This window comes from Lactuca saligna, chromosome 4 (genome assembly GCF_052625555.1).
Source record: "Lactuca saligna cultivar CGN05327 chromosome 4, ASM5262555v1, whole genome shotgun sequence".
Classification (NCBI taxonomy): Eukaryota; Viridiplantae; Streptophyta; class Magnoliopsida; order Asterales; family Asteraceae; genus Lactuca; species Lactuca saligna.
In genome coordinates this window covers 336868920-336886015 of record NC_136420.1, presented here as the reverse complement: position 1 = coordinate 336886015, position 17096 = coordinate 336868920, and the positions used below count along the sequence as shown (strand labels likewise).

The following is a 17096-nucleotide window of genomic DNA, read 5'->3' as shown; positions in this document are numbered from 1 at the left end:
ATACCACTGTCACAGATACAATGTTCAACCACCATACTCCAAATCATCCATTCTCACTACTACTTTCACTTCCGTGAACCAACACTTCCCCCCCCCCCCCGGGGTTACATACCTTTCTCTTCCCTTACCCAGGGAAATCCACTTGTCAACCTCGCCACTACTCCATGTATCGCACATGCTCTGGATCATCTCGCAAGGACTCTCGGGTCCATGCGCTACCTCTCCCCAGCAAATGAGGGTCCGACACCTCCTCCCATACAACAGCTCAAAGGGCGGCATACCAATGCACTAATGATGGTTGTTGATATAGGGTAACTCAACCAAGGATAAATACGTGCCGCAACTCCCTCCGAAATCTAATACACATGCCCGAAGCATGTCTTCGAGCGTCTGAATCGTTCGCTCGCTCTAAAATGTCCTCAGACATCATCATGATAAGCTCTAGCTCATTTCTCATATCCCTCTTCGAGACTGAGCACCAGGTCAGCTTTTGACTCCACAGCTGAGCCTCCAAAGGTCACCCATATCACGATCCAAATATCCCACTAACTTCTTCCCCGTGACCACTATCCCCGCCCAGTGACACGGAAGTCACGAAATTCTCTTTTCCTCATGCGAGAAAAATACAATCCAACCGAGGATTGTCTTAACTCTGATCTCTGGTTTCTGTTGCACATATCCCTTGCGCATCTCGCCACATCTCCCGACAGAGACGGAGACCCCAGTCTCGCCCCCCGGTTCAACACCCAGGATCCAAAAACTCAATACTAGGGCTACTCAAGCCCAAAACTCTTCCACATCATACACTAATCGGAGAACATTCCATCATCACATTCTCTTGCCATCTAGTGAATACTACGGCTCCCCGCAGTACCACAACACCCTCTGACTAGTGAGTACTACGGCTCCCCGCAGTATCACAACACCCTCTGACTAGTGAGTACTACGACTCCCCGCAGTATCACAACACCCTCTGACTAGTGAGTACTACGGCTCCCCACAGTATCACAACACTCTTTGACCCCACTAGCTCATGCTCCATAGACTATCATAGGTAGCTACCCATACTCGACTCGAATATGCATCACAGACTCTAGGGGCGATCGACATAACAAAATGCCCACCCTTGCGAAGATCCACTCTCTTAAATAATCCCCCTGGATGCCCATACTCGAAGGGCTCCCACTAGATCCATAGATACTTGATATACCACAAGTCGTCTCAACTCAAGATTCACGAGTAACTCTGAAATAAAGATATCATACCCGGATACCTCGGAATACCCCAACAGAACATCACAAGATCCTGCCACAACCACTGATCTCCTGCCCCAAGCATCATATAGATACAATAATACATTTCCTCTGAACCCCATAATTAGATCTACATTTTTCCCAAATTGCAACTTCGGTGTATCCAATTTCTCAATTGGAATACGAGAAAACGCTAACGCTGCGAAATACATTGATAATTCTCCGAAACCCTTTTTCCCACCACTCAAAATCCAAGCAAGGATACGCATACCGACCCGGGAGTTGGTTGCCTAATCATTCTCTATCTACTTGCAACAATACTGACCACTACCAGGTTCCTGACCATTAAACACCTGTCGTGGAAACATTCATCCTTCTCAAACAAGTACTTCCCGCATTAACTCACTCTGACCCCTTTCCTCAATCACCGACATCTCTGGTCTCATGATTTCTAACCGCAGATCTCTACACTCCACTTATAACTGCTCTTGACAAATCTCTGCTTTCTTAGATACGACACCCAGTTCTCCCCCACTCAGGGTTCGAACCATCACCAATTAGCACACAACCATTCCACAACTATTTTCACCAGCAAAATCGCACCTGCCCCTGGAAAGTGCTACACAATGCCCGATAATCCCCTTTAAGGAAAACAGTCGACCTCATATACTCTGAACCTTTGATGAACTCCTCAAGAACTTCTCATCACGACTGCCTCTATTCGTTCCAAATCTCGCACCAATCTAGTACCAAACAACTCAACTGCTCAATAACATCCCTGGCTCATAGACTGAACCACAAAATCATCGCACCCCTCACCTCAACTCATCAACCAACGTTCCAACACCGGGATCATCCCAAGAACAGGGACCCACTCCCATATTCAATACCCAACATAGATAGAAAACTCTCTGCACTGCTAAACTTGACTGAACTCCCCACTGATACCACCACAATACATCCTACTATACTCAAATAGGTGTAGTGTGGTCCTCGATTATCTCAGTCCCAACTGACTATCTGATCATGGTAAATCACTGCCTCGCGACACACATGCTACCTGATACTCTGGTGAAAAATCTTCATCAATGAAAACCTGCAGGGTTTACCCCCAAACCCAAAACTTAAACATCATGTTTCTCATGTTTTGCACGCGAACATAATCAGTACCACCCAGATCATAGAAGGTGACATCTCCTCTATCGACTGATCGCTCAACTCAGATCGAAATTCTCCCCTCTCTCTGACCCTTACTAAAATACTCTAAGAGGCTCTCAATCTCCCTCTCAAGGGACGCCTCTTCGAACTCAATCATGACCGGATAACCGGAGAACCACAAGCATCATTCACTACGAAACATGGTACTCATTCCATGACATCTCTTCTCAATATGCTCCGGTGTAGGGTACTTGAACCATAACATCACTCCTCAATCCGCTCCGATGTATGGTACCCAAACCATAACGTCACTCCTCAATCCGCTCCGATGTATGGTACTCGAACCATAACATCACTCCTCAATCTGCTCCGATGTATGATACCCGAACCATAACATCACTCCTCAATCCGCTTCGATGTATGGTACTCGAACCATAACATCACTCCTCAATCTGCTCCGATGTATGGTACTCGAACCATAACATCACTCCTCAATCCGCTCCTTAGAACCTCCAGAATACTCCCTGTATCAAGTATGGGTCCTCTGCTTTCAGTAGTACGGGACCATACTACCTGCCACATCTACGCATACTTTCCACACGGACCATCCCAGAGCTCCTAAGTAGCTGCTCGACCTGCTCTTTCACCAATCCCATCGCGCGTGCTCGCTCCCCAACGAAATTCTCTACCCTACCAGCGCACTCACCTGGCTAAGGTTACTCCCTAGGCTCTTCCTTGGTCCTCCTACTTCTTTTCTATCAGCTGCTGAAGAGCTCCTAATGATGCCAACCATCTACCTCCTGAATATCATCATATTCACTTGGTAGCTGACTCCCATCATCGAGAGTTCCACAAAGCACAAAGCAAGCAACATTCGGTGATAACACCACTTTCTTGGCTCATCCTTGAAAGTACCACCGAACTCTGCAACTCTACCCCTCGTGGGTTCTAACTGGATACTCTCACTCATCACATACTCAAAAGCATGACACATCTAACAACAAATCCTAGGCTAATGCATCACAAATCAAGCCACTCTAGTCCCAAGATATGAAATACCTAGCTTGCCTCTAGCATGGATACTATCTCATAAAATATATCACAATTATCTAATAACACAAAATAAGAGTGTTTTGGGGAAATCACCGTTCGGGCTCTGGCTGATTGCACACACTGCTCTTTTTTGCTTTCTCTTTGAAACTCTTATCCTCTTTATAAAAGCACATTTCTTTTTGAAAATATTTTCATAAATCCTCAGTTTGAGTCCAGATTTACCCGAAGGTGCATCCGAATCCCTCAAACCAAGGCTCTGATACCAACTTGTAACACCGTAAATTTTCAAAACAATTTTTCATTTAAAAATAATCGTTAATTCTCAAAAACGCTTTTATTAAAATCCCAGTCATAATCGAATTACAAAAACATAACTCCATTTTCACTTGCTTAATAAACTAGGATCCTCAACACATGATTCTTTCTTTGGTGTGTACAATCGAGCCGGTGCCGTCTCGTGATCCTGAGAGAAACCCGAAACACATAACACAAAACCCTGTAAGCACGAAGCTTAGTGAGTCCCCTAAAATACCACACATAACACACATTAGCCACTCGAGGCTATAGCTCTGTGGGTCCGTGGACCCTACTCTATGAACCCTCTGGTTCTAACTCTGTGAACCTTCTGGTTCTAACTCTGGGAACCTTCCGGTTCTAACTCTGTAAACATGCACAGCATAAATCACATAGAAATAATGCAGTACAACACATAACATACATAGCATACAAATACTCTGTCACATAACTCTGGTTACCTACTCAAGGTAAAAGTATAGTGAGAAGACTCACCTGCTACTGCCGACTAAAGAACAGTCCATGCTGCTCCGACCATAGCCACGAATTCCACCCCTGAATCACCGAAACCCATAATTACCAAATTACTCCTGGAAGTCAACTGGTCAACTCTTGGTCAAAGTCAAAGTCCTCAGTCAAATTCAACCCTCCTGGTTGACCCTGCTCGCCGAGTCCCCATGCTCAGAACTTCCCCAATCCGCGACTCAACTCGCCGAGTCACCCCGAGACTCGCCGAGTCCAACAACTCTGAGTCCACTCGCACACAAATCACCGAGTCATCCCTTGACTCACCGATTCTTGACACAATCAGAAAATATTGGGACTCTTCGACAAGACTCGCTGAGTCCAAGGCTATCTTCAACCTACTCGCCGAGTTGTTCTTCCAACTCGTCGAGTTCCAGCTTATATTCGAGCAACTCGTCGAGTCCACCCATGTGACTCGCCGAGTACCACCGGTCCGAATCCATACAGAAGCATTTCAGGCCATGCAATTGATCCAAAACATAGATCTAGCCTCCTACAACTCATCCATCACGTAAAGTGGCAACCTTTACGTGAATCCAAAGAGATCTATGCATTTTGCACATTACGGCTAAGGTTTGGGACATGATAGCTTCACCCAACACTCAACACAGGGACTTTCATGCATTCCAGCCCTTCTCCATTCCAGATCTGAGGTTGCAACCTCAGATCTAGCCTCTAAACTCCAATTCATCCAAAGATATGACCTCTAAACTCCAATTCATCCAAAGATATGACCTCTAACACCCCCAAAATAATGCATCTAAGAAATAGCAGCTCAAAAACGAGATATTACCTCAAATGAACGCCCTAACTGCAATGAAACTCGAATCCAAGCAAAGCCCCTTGCTCCAAGCCTCTTACCCTTCAAGATTTCCTCAACAATTGCTTCTCCAAGCTTCCAAATGCACTTGATCCACTCACACACGAAGGTTAGGGTTTCTGGACTTGAGGATGAGTAAGGAGGCTGGGGGAATGGATGTTATGTTCTTTATATAGGGCTCAACCCCGGGAATTAAGGTTTTCTCCACTCAGTGCCTACTCGCCGAGTCGGCCACTTAACATGCAACCAAGTCGCGACTCTACTCGCCGAGTCCACCCATGGACTCGCCGAGTCTCTCTTTCCTATATTACTCTTTTAGCCCTTCAACTTTACTCTTGCTATTCCGGGATGTTACACCCTCCAAGGCATGCTACACTTACTGCACCCTAAGCAACCTTCTACAATAGAACCCATCCCCTAACTACTATCCAAATATCCAAGGTATGCAGATGGCATATAACTCGATCACAATCAAATCGTTCAAAATGATATGCTCATACCGATAATGACTGCAGAACCATAACAATATAATCATAACATAAGTTGATAGCAAGAGGAAGATTCATACCCACATCCTGCTCTAAAGAACCCCCAAATCCTCCTTCCTTCCGAGGCCTCCGATGATACTGAAGCTGCTCCTCCCGCTGAGCGGGGCAATTTTCCCAGACATGACCAGGCTGATGACAACGATGGCATAACTCTACTCCTATTGTGAATTCTTGGCGTCTATGAACCTTCCATCCGCATCTGATGTACTTATACTTGCTGCGCATGCCAACCCATGCTCCCTTCTTCCTCGTGCAACCATCTCGACCATGCGGGCCCCTGGCACCAACTATGATAGTGTCTGACTGCCCATCCTGCCGAACTAGACCGGAAGACCGCATCCTCTTCCTTAGCTGACTATCCGAGTCAATCTCCCGTTCATGGGTCATAGTGACCATTTTAACCACTGCCTGGACAGTTGAGGTCCACCTTTTAATCCCGACGACCACTCTATCGGTGATACGCCCAATGATGTTTGGTAACTCTTCCTGGAGAGCCCGTGAAACCTTTGCAGCAATCCAATCCTGTAAATGACCCTCCTGAAAACATGATGCACCATTCACTTTTGATCCCAATCTACAAAAGCTAGTGGTAGGATCTTCCTTCCAGAAGGATCCCAGAGACCCACAAGCTTCGGGCTCCGGATGAGCCCCCACCTGCTCTGCTACGATCTCGGCCCAGAGGGCCCCGAGGCGGCTATCCAAAAGCTCCACAATAGCCTCCTTAACCGAATCAAAAATCACAGGAGTCTGATCAATGATGTTGCGCATAATTTCTGCTGAAATAAACCTTCTCGTCCAATCATCAATTTGTCCGACTCCAGAGTCAGAGCCAGATCCCTTTCCGGCACTTGAACTGCCCACTGGTATCTCTCGCAACGTCACCATGCTGAAAGTTTAACACAAACACTATCAGAATACTTATCACTGCTGCGAGACCAAACACACGCACTACCAGGCTCCCAGTCTTATCTCGGCCTTTCCTGAATCGAGTACGGATCCTCTGCTTCCAGTAGTACGGGCCCATACTACCTTCCACATCTATCCGTACTTTCCTCAAGAACCGCCTTGACTCCACCAGGTCCCTTTCTACTACTTCTGCTCCAGCACTACCTCATCCTAGACTGGCCCTAGGGAAACCTCTGACTCAACTCAAACCAGTCCTCAGCTGCTGAAGGCTTCCTTGCGATGCCAATTAGCCATCACCTGGATACCATCACATGTGACAAGGTTCAGATAATCCTTCGAGTAACAGACTCGTCCCTACAACGGTTAGACTCAAACGAGAGCTGCGTAATAGGGCCAAATCCAGCACTCTGAGATTATTCAACCCTGATCACATGTGACATAGCGTATCCACTTAATGGCTAACTCCCATCACTCAAAATCCCACAATGCACAAAATAAGCAACATTCGGATATAGGAAACGACTCAAGCAAATCTATTCTCATAACGAGATACTGTACTAACATACAATGCTAAGCTCATATTATCAGGCATAACCCTAACAGGCCATCCTACTATTGTCTACTCAATACTAGCATGCAAATCTTGTAAAGCTAAAGCACATATAGCAGGCACATAAGGCATCCTCCTAGATCCTTAGTCCTATACTAGCATGCTGTTCTACTGAAACTGAAACTGAAACTGGAACTGAAACTGAAACTGATAATCACATAAACTTGCATGGGTAATTTGGGAATACTTACTTGAGCTCGGCTGATTGCATGCACCACACCCTTTTCTCCTTTTTAAAGTTCTTTTCTTTATAAAATTTCTTTTCGCTTTTTCCAAAAACTCTTTCTTTTATAAAAAAATTCTTTTGAAAATGTCTTTCTTTTGAAAACCTTTTACCATTTCCTTAGTTTGAGTTCAGATACATTCGAAGTGTATCCGAATCCCTCAAACCAAAGCTCTGATACCAACATGTAACATCCCAAAAATTACGACTAAAATTTTCTTTTAAAAACATTACTAAAACCATATTCATAAAATTTGTATCATAAATCACAACATAATTTCGTAGCATTAACTCGAAGTACAAACTTATTATCAGAGTAAAACATCCTAGGCTAGCTGACTATGGTGTGTGCACTGCAATCTTCCCGAGCTCCTCCTTTGAAAACTGAGTACCTGAAACCAAAACTGAAACTGTAAGCACGAAGCTTAGTGAGCTCCCCCAAACTACCACATACCATACAATAACATATATAGCACATACTGGGCCTTGCCCACTGCATCGGACCGAGGTCTGGACTAACTGGGGCCTTGCCCCCTGCATCAGACCGAAGTCCGGAAACTAACTGGTACCTTGTCCCCTGCATCGGACTGAAGTCCGGACTAATTGGGGCCTTACCCCCTGCATCGGACCGAAGTCCAGAAACTGACTGGGACCTTGTCCCCTGCATCGGACCGAATTTCAGACTAATTGGGGCCTTGCCCCCTACATCGAACCGAAGTCCGGAAATTAACTGAACATTGCATGGCATAACATATCAACTAGCATGAACACATATATTGCATACTGCATCGGACCGTAGCCCGGAACACATAACACCTAACACCTAGCACATAAATCCTGTCTGAGCCACGAAGGCATCAAACATACTAACTACTGCCTCGGACCGAAGTTCGAAAACTACTGCTAACTGAACGGGCCGGCATTGTGGCCTTAGACCCGTTCCTACTGGAAGGAAACTCACCTCGAAAACTGGCTGCTGAGTGTATGGATCTGGAAGCTACCTGCTACTGCTCCGGTATCTCCCCGGCTACAATTCCACAAATACACTCAATCAAATACTAATAATTGCATTGGGGTAAAATGACTCTTTTACCCCTAGCTAAAGTCAACTCTCCCGGTCAAAGTCAACTTACAGTTGACCTGACTCGCCGAGTTGGGCCGCCAACTCGCCGAGTCCTTACTCTCACTTCTCAACCCTGCTCGCTGCGACTCGTCGAGTATGACATCAACTCGACGAGTTCCCTTTTGATTCCAAAACTCAGGCTATCTGCATCTGACTCGCCGAGTTATATGAACAACTCGACGAGTTATTCTTGAATCTACGAAAATTGCCTTAGACTCGCCGAGTTGTATGAACAACTCGCCGAGTCCCTCCATTACTGAGTCTAACCTCCGGCTCACTGAGTCCATTCTACTACTCACTAGTCCCCACTCGGAATCACTCAAAGGGGAAAAATCGGGGACTCGCGGCTCGACTCGCCGAGTCCGAAGAACGACTCGCCGAGTCGCAAGCATGCAGATACTAAAAACTCGATTCTGCTTGAATCCAGTGCATATAACTTGTAGATCTGGGCTTCTTATGCTCGATTAACATGTAAAGATTCTATCTTTACGTGTCCATAAACATCCATGGAGATTAAAAGGCTCAAAAGACATAATAAAGGCTAGATCTAAGGTTTTCATGCAAGGCAACTTCGAAAAGGAGATAGATCAGGGCTCTATAACTCTTATATGAACAGATATAGGGATATCTCGGCCCAATAAGGCATCCATACAACTATAAAGATTGGAAAATACATTAAACTAGCCTTAGAGGTGTTCTAATGGAGGTTTTAAGCACAAAACAGGATAATTCCGGGACATACCTCAATGAACTCTGACTTTGGCCTTGGATCTTTGCTCTACGCTTCTTCTTTTAGGTCCTTTCTTCTTCTTCTTCTTCAATCCTTCAAAAATCCACACCAAAACACTTTAATCATACAAGGAATGGTTTAGGGCTTCTCACAAGCTCTCTGAGGATGAAGGAGGCGAGTTGGGGCACATATCATTGGTTAAATAGTGAGCAAACCCGGTGATTTAGGGTTCTCTTTGCTCAGACCAGACTCGCCGAGTCACCTTGGCCGACTCGCCGAGTCGGTCGCTTACACCTCGACCCGAATCCCGCTCGGACTCGCCGAGTCCTTCCTTGGACTCGCCGAGTCTCTCCTTAAAATTGGGGTTTTCTTTCTTTTCATGACTTTCCAAACTTTGGGTGTTACAAAGAGCATATCATATGATCTTGGATGCAGAAAGAGGTAAAGCTCATGTCACTTGAGGAAGGCAAGAAGAGAATGATGTATCTTGTTTAAATGGTATAAGATTGAGTAGTCAGATGTAATAAACATGAATAATTATTGTAATCGCTTTTCAAAAAGTAATATAATCCCTAATTATGCTATATGAGTCAGTGTATTAAGTCGTTATTTAATCTTCTTGTATAGCGACTTGGGGACTGCGAGACAATACTTGGGATGAGTATGAGCAGGTGTAAAAGGTAGTAGAGTCCTATACTACCAGAAGCATATGACTTGTACTTGGATCAGGGAAAGTCATAAGTTTACTAAGTCTCTAAGTAATTGAGCTATTTTGTTCATTTTCATCATTACCTTTCGGTAATGACTACAAATATCATTCCAACCTTAGTGGCCATATCAAATCGAGTCTGAATAATCTACAAAATAAGTTCGACGTAGCGTCCGACTTTAGATTGAAGGAGAATATAATCAAAGCGATCAGTAGAGGTATCACATTCATCATTAAGATTAAGAAGCTTGTAGCTAGAAGTGCTACATGATAGAATGTGATTATATCACATTCGAACATGAAGAAATGTATATTTCGTGTTAGAGTCTAACTCAAAGTGGATTGAGTTTAACCATTGCATCATACGATGAGAGGTCGTTAGAACATGACCCATATGTATGTTACAGTAGTCAAATTAAGGATCTTAATTTTGGTTAACTCTATTCTAGAAAGAGTTGGAGTCTCCGATGGACATTAAATTTAGAAGGAAGAGTAGGTGCAACACTGTCAGCGGTCAAGAAGTATAAGAATTAGAAACTCAATAGAAAGTACATAAGAGTTACAATTACCACCTAGGATGGAAAAGGTAACGTGCAGAGACATTATATAAGCCCTGTTTTGTTAATGATTTCAAGACGTAATCATCCTAAGGGGGAGATAATTGCATCACCTGCAAATTCAAGCTAGTTACTTTAGAGATAATAAGCACGAAAAATAACTTATTGATATAAGATTATTTAGGACAAATAATCTTAACAAAAGTTATAGTAGATGTTACAAGGATTCCATACATATAATGAACCCTAAAATCCAATTTTGTATAGAGAAGTTATGCTTCTTCGAAGTTTCACGACGAAACTGACATGACTCTACGTATCGTAAAAAGTAATTTTTTGATAAATTACTTTTTAGCCAAATTGGTCTAAACGATAGTCGTAGTTGTCATTTATACGAGAGTGTGCATATAGAGAACGTCTTATTTGACTTTATTAGAGAAAAATTATGATTCTTCTAAGATTCGGTATAACAGTATACACCTCAGAAATCGAATTTTAGATCTGTCGATTTTTAGCCGAAACGATCTAAATGAGAATTAAAATCTCATTAACAGGAGTTCAACAATATAAAGACCGTCAAAAACAGACGTCGGATGACAATGTTATGAATTTTTAACGTACTTTAACAGTCTAAGTCTGTTAAAATATAACTTTAAAAATAAATACAAAATTAGACGACAGAGTCTAAATGAAATTTGTAGATCTCGTTGATAGCTACTTGTGGATATAAAGAATGTCAAAAATAGAGCTTGTATGTGCAAGTTATGAATTTTTGAATATTTTAAAATCTACATACGTATTTGCTTGCTGACCATGCAATTACGTTGGGCGCAGCACAATTTTGTTAGGTGTAGGCACTATACTGGGCCTACCGCAAAATTACGTTGGTCATACTCCTTTCTGGTAGACAATAAATAAGTGGCAAAAATCACTCATTTGCTCACATCTTGCAAATCCAAATGCTCCAAAACTTCTTTCTTTTTAAGTCCAAGTCTTTCTAGTCTTTAGGAGTGTTTAGTAAGGCTTTTAGGTATTAAGGAGACCGAAGAAAAGGAGCTTTTGGGTCAAGATTCTACCAACACAATTCCTGACTTTTTGCTAGAAAATCTGTAAGTTAAGATGCACTTACTATGTTTTAAGTTTCACTTATGTTTAATTTAATTATCATTATTATGAAACTATAAACAAGATTTATCAATGATTCCAAATCGTTATACTGATTGATCTACTTACGAGAATAATGGCAATGCTAGATTTAGTGAGGTGTTTAAAGTAGGATTTCCAAACAGTATACTTTGTATACCAAACAGACCTTGCCTCTGACATGAACTTACCTAGTTGTCCCTTATCAGTTATAGATGAATAGACTTTGAATTAATTATGAATATAGACTATTTTCAGACACATAAAATATTAGACTAAGACTTAGTGATAAGGATACTAGGTTACGTCGAAGGAAAAGTTAGTGGCTAGAAGTGAAGCGTTGTTCGAGTTTCAAGTCATCACTTTAACAAGTGAGTGCATAGTTACTTTCATATTACACATAGATAAGAAGTATTTGGATAATTACATGGTTATGTGCATATTATTATGTGCTAGATAAGATATTATGAGATGATGTTTAACTGATTTAATCATATAACTATTATACACTTATAAATATGTATTGGGCAGTAATAGGTGATGGTAGATGATAGATACGTGATGACATATTATGAGATGATGTTTAACTGATTTAATCATATAACTATTATACACTTATAAATATGTATTGGGCAGTAATAGGTGATGGTAGATGATAGATACGTGATGACAAAAAGGAAATGCCTTGACCTTGACTTGCAATGTTGCGATGTAGTCATCTACCGAAGTATAGTTGGAGACCACTGACTAATCTAAACAAGTCACGTGGAAACACGAACAGACTCATAACCTATATGTGATGAATTCGAGTTTAGATACTATAGTAACTATGTATTCATGTGATGATACTCTAACCCTTAATGGACACGTATTAGGGGAGTAATCCCCAAAACAGTATTGTCTATGCGATATAGGCGATGCTCCCTAGCAAAAGTCGTTTGTAACAAGCATATAAAGAAATGCGATGTAGGCGATGATAGGTAAATCCGATGTAGGAGATGACCCTTAGGATAAATCCTTAGGGAAGAACAAATATAGAAAATGGGGATGAGTAATCGAGTTAATTGTTTGACATGAAATAAGTGATTAAACAAATTAACTATATTATTGTGGGTTGAAAACCCTATGTATCTCATCAGGTTTCCTAACCTGACCCACTCAGTTTATTTGTATCACATGTATACATTACAATGAGAGATTAAAGAAGACATAGATCATTAATATAAATAAATGTAAGATATGTTTATGATTATGTTTTATATCAGTTGTGACATCTCAAGTTTTGAAAAGATATCAATATCGAACATCTATTCGGAAATGTTTAGTATTAATATTATCTCACATTGAAACAATATTTTTTGGAACCAATTCCGCAACAAAAGAATTACTTTGTTTTAAAATAAGCATAAATAAAATTTTTAAATTGACCGTAAATTTAGAGATGTTACACATACACACAAAGCAAATGTTTAAAACCATAAAATATTATAAATTTTTAATTTTTAAATTATATTCATTTTCACATACCCGACTTCCAATAATAGTTACTAACCCACGTTTTTTTTTAAAAATAAAAAACAATCAATCAATTAATAATATCAATATTGTTAAGATCAAGATCCTACGTATAGTCATTTTTTGGTTTATAAGATAGGGATCTAAGATCCCACAAAATAATACAGAATTTTAACTTATAATTTTAAAATATGAAAAGTTTTCCATTTAAAATTATAAAAATCTCAAACATTAGTCACAACTTACAACACAAATGTTAAACGGTAAAATGGTAAAAGTAAAAAGATATAAAATGGTAAATTCAAAATTTTTCATATTCTAAAGAAAAAATCAAGGGAATGTAAGATTGGATCGGATCGCAATGCTACGATCCTACCCCAAATGCGATTTATTTCGTTTTTCATACGTGAGACTATAAGATCGTAGAATCGTACGATTCTATGATCAAGATTATGATTTTGATAATCTTGAATAATACTAAATAAATATAAATTAAATTAGATTTAAAATTTTTAAAGGGAGTGATGAATTGTAAACATGTCAAGAATTTTAACATTAACTTAACCCATTTAATTAAATAGGTTGAAAATCTCAACCCAACCTGCTAATTATTGGGTTGGGTCGGTGGATTCAAAATAAGATTGCTTGCCTCTTACGCCTAGTTCCCGAGTTTAAGCAATAATAATAATAATAATAATAATAATAATAATAAGAGAAAAGAAAAGAAAAGAAAGTTTTCTTTTGTATTCACGAGTTGAAGAACAGTAGAGGAAAATTAATCATTTTGTTTCTTTTTTTCAAAATCCTCCAAATCGAAAGGAAAGTTAGGGGGGAAATTAATCATTTCATTTCCCTACCCATCATTCATTTAATGAAACACGGAAACACCAATTTTTTTTTATTTTCTTCTCATTTCCACACATTTTCTGTCTTTTCTCTCGTTAAATTGAACTCGGGAATGGGGTGTTAGTACATCCCTTTGGAACTATCATCTTTCAACTTTTGTTCGATGTCGAAGTGTGTTAAAATCTCAGGTAGGTCATACTTAGTGGACGAAGTAGTCAACTGCGTCGACTTAGGTAAGGGTTTAAATTGTAACAAGTTTTCATTTGTTGTATTCATAAGGGAGACAAAGTGTTTATTTGTTAAATTTACGAATAGATTAATTTTATATTAATAAAAATGTTTGTCTGGAAATAAATTGTGTTTGATATAAGTCGCAAAATTGTTATCTTAATTAAAAACAAAAAAAAAAGTAAATTAAAGATGTTTTCTTTTTGTTAGCGAGAAAGAGATTTTAGGATATTGCCAGTCAACATTACAATCGATAAGTGAGAACATATGAGAATTTAATAAGAAAAACTACTAAAGAAAACAAGTTTTACATAACTTATCGAATAAGACATTTCATTAAGTCACAAACAAATATCATAAAAAATATTTTTTACACATACTAAAACGAACACATATTCATTTATCAGACAAATACATAAAATTAAGTGATTAGCATCACCCTTAAAATAAGAAGGTAGCTAATACAACAATGTAGCTCCTAACTATTAAAAAAATAATAATAAAAAAAAAATACAAAATACGAATAACATCACCCTTCGAAAATAAGAGGGTGTGGTTAGTAAAATCTAAACAATATCACTACATAAACTAGTATTTAGAGAAATATTAGCTTTTATGTAAATGTTTATACAGTGATTGTGCGATATAGAGGTGGTTTGTTTAATCCAAGACGCTTCCTCTCCTTGATGGCTGGATCTTGTAACAATAATACCTTGTCATTGTCTCGAACCCCAACCATGTGTAGGTGTTCTGCATCTTCTCGTTCTTTCCCTTTAAACAATAATCTTTGCTCTCTCGCCTCCAAGCCTGTCATTGAAGACAATATAACCTTCAATTCTCCTATTAAGAAGATGAAAAGAATGTTAATGTATACTTTGATGGTTATAAAATTACATCCAACTATAAAAAAAATAAAGCTAAATAAATTACATCGACTTTTACAATTTTTCTCAAAAAATGTTTTGTACATTGTGAAATGTGACTTGATAATTAATAACCCAGTGGATATCTACTCGTCCGAGCAAAAACAAATAAACCCGACACTTGATATATATCAACGGATTAAGTATTTAGAGTAGGTTGATGGTCGTTAAGTGGGAAGTCGTACACAACAAACACTTATCTTGGGGGTCGGGACTGGGGGACCCTGTTCTATTTAGGGTTAAGTTTGTATTTTGACTATATAATACGATTGATAGCTAGGTTTTATTGTACTATTGTTTTTTAAATTCGTAAATAAGAATATTTTTTTACCCTATGCACATAAGTCACACTGACGTAAATAAATTAAATATTGTATCTTTCAATGTGTGATTTATTCTTGACATATAACCGGATTAAAATGTTTGTTTATTTTTTAACGAGTGTATATGCAAATGAGGTTTTAGATATTAGCATAAAATAACCGGATAAAAAGGTTTGTTTTTTTAACGAGGATATATGCAAATGGGTAAGGATGTCAACGGGGGTAAACGGGGCGGAGATTACATCCCCCGCCTCCACCCCCGAAATTTTCTTGTTCCCCCACCCCCGCCCCCGCCCCTGAAATCTCTAGCCTCCCCATCCCCGCCCCCGCCCCCGAATCCCAGGATTACCCCCGCCCCCGCCCCCGTTTGGGTCGACTTTTTTTGTTGGGCGAATGAAGGTGTTGTTTATAATAAAAGAAGTTATTTTTTGAGTTAAAAGAAACCATTTTGGATAAAAAATAGTTATTTATAGCATAAGTTTATATATTTAAAATAAAAATATTATAACATCTTAAAAATGTTATACTATAAGCTTAAAAACGTGATATTTAATTGAATTTTGGAAGTTCAAAATCATTGCTATTATTTATTATATTATTATAATTAATATATATTAATATAAATAACATATTAACGGGGTCTCCATTGGGGGTTCGGGACAGGACTACTCACCCCCGCCCCCGCCCCCGAAACTAAAACGGGGGTTAACATTGCCCCGCCCCCGCCCCTGTCCCCAATTTTTTAAACAAATATTCCTCATTCGTGATCGGGCCCCCACGGGTTTGGGGTCCCACGGGATTTTTTGACATCCCTACAAATGGGGTTTTAGATATTAGCAGAAAATATTCTTGTCCCAATCATTTCTTCCCGGAAAGATCTAAACATGTTTATCACTTCTATATTTTTCGTTTTTCCTAAATTAATGTCAGATAAAAAAGATTTACCAAAAGTTGAAGTCGCTCGAATAGAAATATCATGCCACTGTGAAACAGTAGTCACTCGGACAATAATAATCCCTTCTGTAACACTTTCTCCACCTGCAACATCTCTCCTAACTTGCACAAGCATCCCACCAGGTCGCAGTTCCCATTTGACTTCATCCATTGATCCCATCACCGTTGTGTTGCCTCTCTTCTCACCATCACAGTTGCTGCCACCGCTGCCGCCACTCACACCACCACTACTGCCGCTGCGCAACCTTGAAAAGCTTCGGTATAGTCTCTTTGATTTCAGTTTCATCATTTGTTTATGTCTTTTTGTTGTCTTTTGAGAGATTAGTAGGAGGGTTGTGTTTATATAAAACTTTGGGGTTGGGGTTGTGATGTAAAGAGGATAAAAGTGGGGGGAACCAAACAATACATACATATAATAATTGAGTGGTGTTAGTTTAGTTTCTTTAGGGTGCATTAAACGAATGAAGATTAAATTAAACACGTCATATATTGAATTTTAAGGGTGCCAATGCACATGGGGGTCGACGACGAATTCTTAAACGCGGCTTTCGCTAAATTGCCGGGACCAGACAAAAAAACTGTCGGCCTTAAAAATGTCTTCTTTAAGAATTAAAACAGGTAAATTACATTAAAGATTAGAATATTCATAAAAATA

General features: G+C 39.9%; 1 protein-coding gene across 2 annotated transcripts; it reads right to left on the bottom strand.

The window, feature by feature from the left end:
* Window positions 1-14572: 14572 nt before the first annotated feature.
* On the bottom strand, window positions 14573-16883 carry LOC145044210 (BAG family molecular chaperone regulator 2-like). 2 transcript variants are annotated; one of them, XM_078993071.1, is made up of 2 exons: window positions 16433-16883; window positions 14573-15048 (listed from the first exon to the last, which is right to left on the bottom strand). In XM_078993071.1, exons 1-2 carry the CDS (start codon window positions 16851-16853, stop codon window positions 14867-14869), a joined length of 603 nt encoding a protein of 200 aa, XP_078849197.1. In that variant the 5' UTR covers window positions 16854-16883; the 3' UTR covers window positions 14573-14866. The 2 variants fall into 2 exon arrangements, with proteins under 2 accessions (XP_078849197.1, XP_078849196.1); XM_078993070.1 differs by having other exon boundaries at window positions 14573-15081; window positions 16433-16875.
* Window positions 16884-17096: the final 213 nt, after the last annotated feature.

Excerpts from the sequence above, each read along its gene's own strand:
- LOC145044210 (XM_078993070.1), bottom strand. The coding sequence starts at position 16,853 with ATGTATGTATTGTTTGGTTCCCCCCACTTTTATCCTCTTTACATCACA. Across the intron at positions 15,082-16,432 it reads TCGAGCGACTTCAACTTTTG|GAGAATTGAAGGTTATATTG; the intron begins GTAAATCTTTTT and ends TCTTCTTAATAG.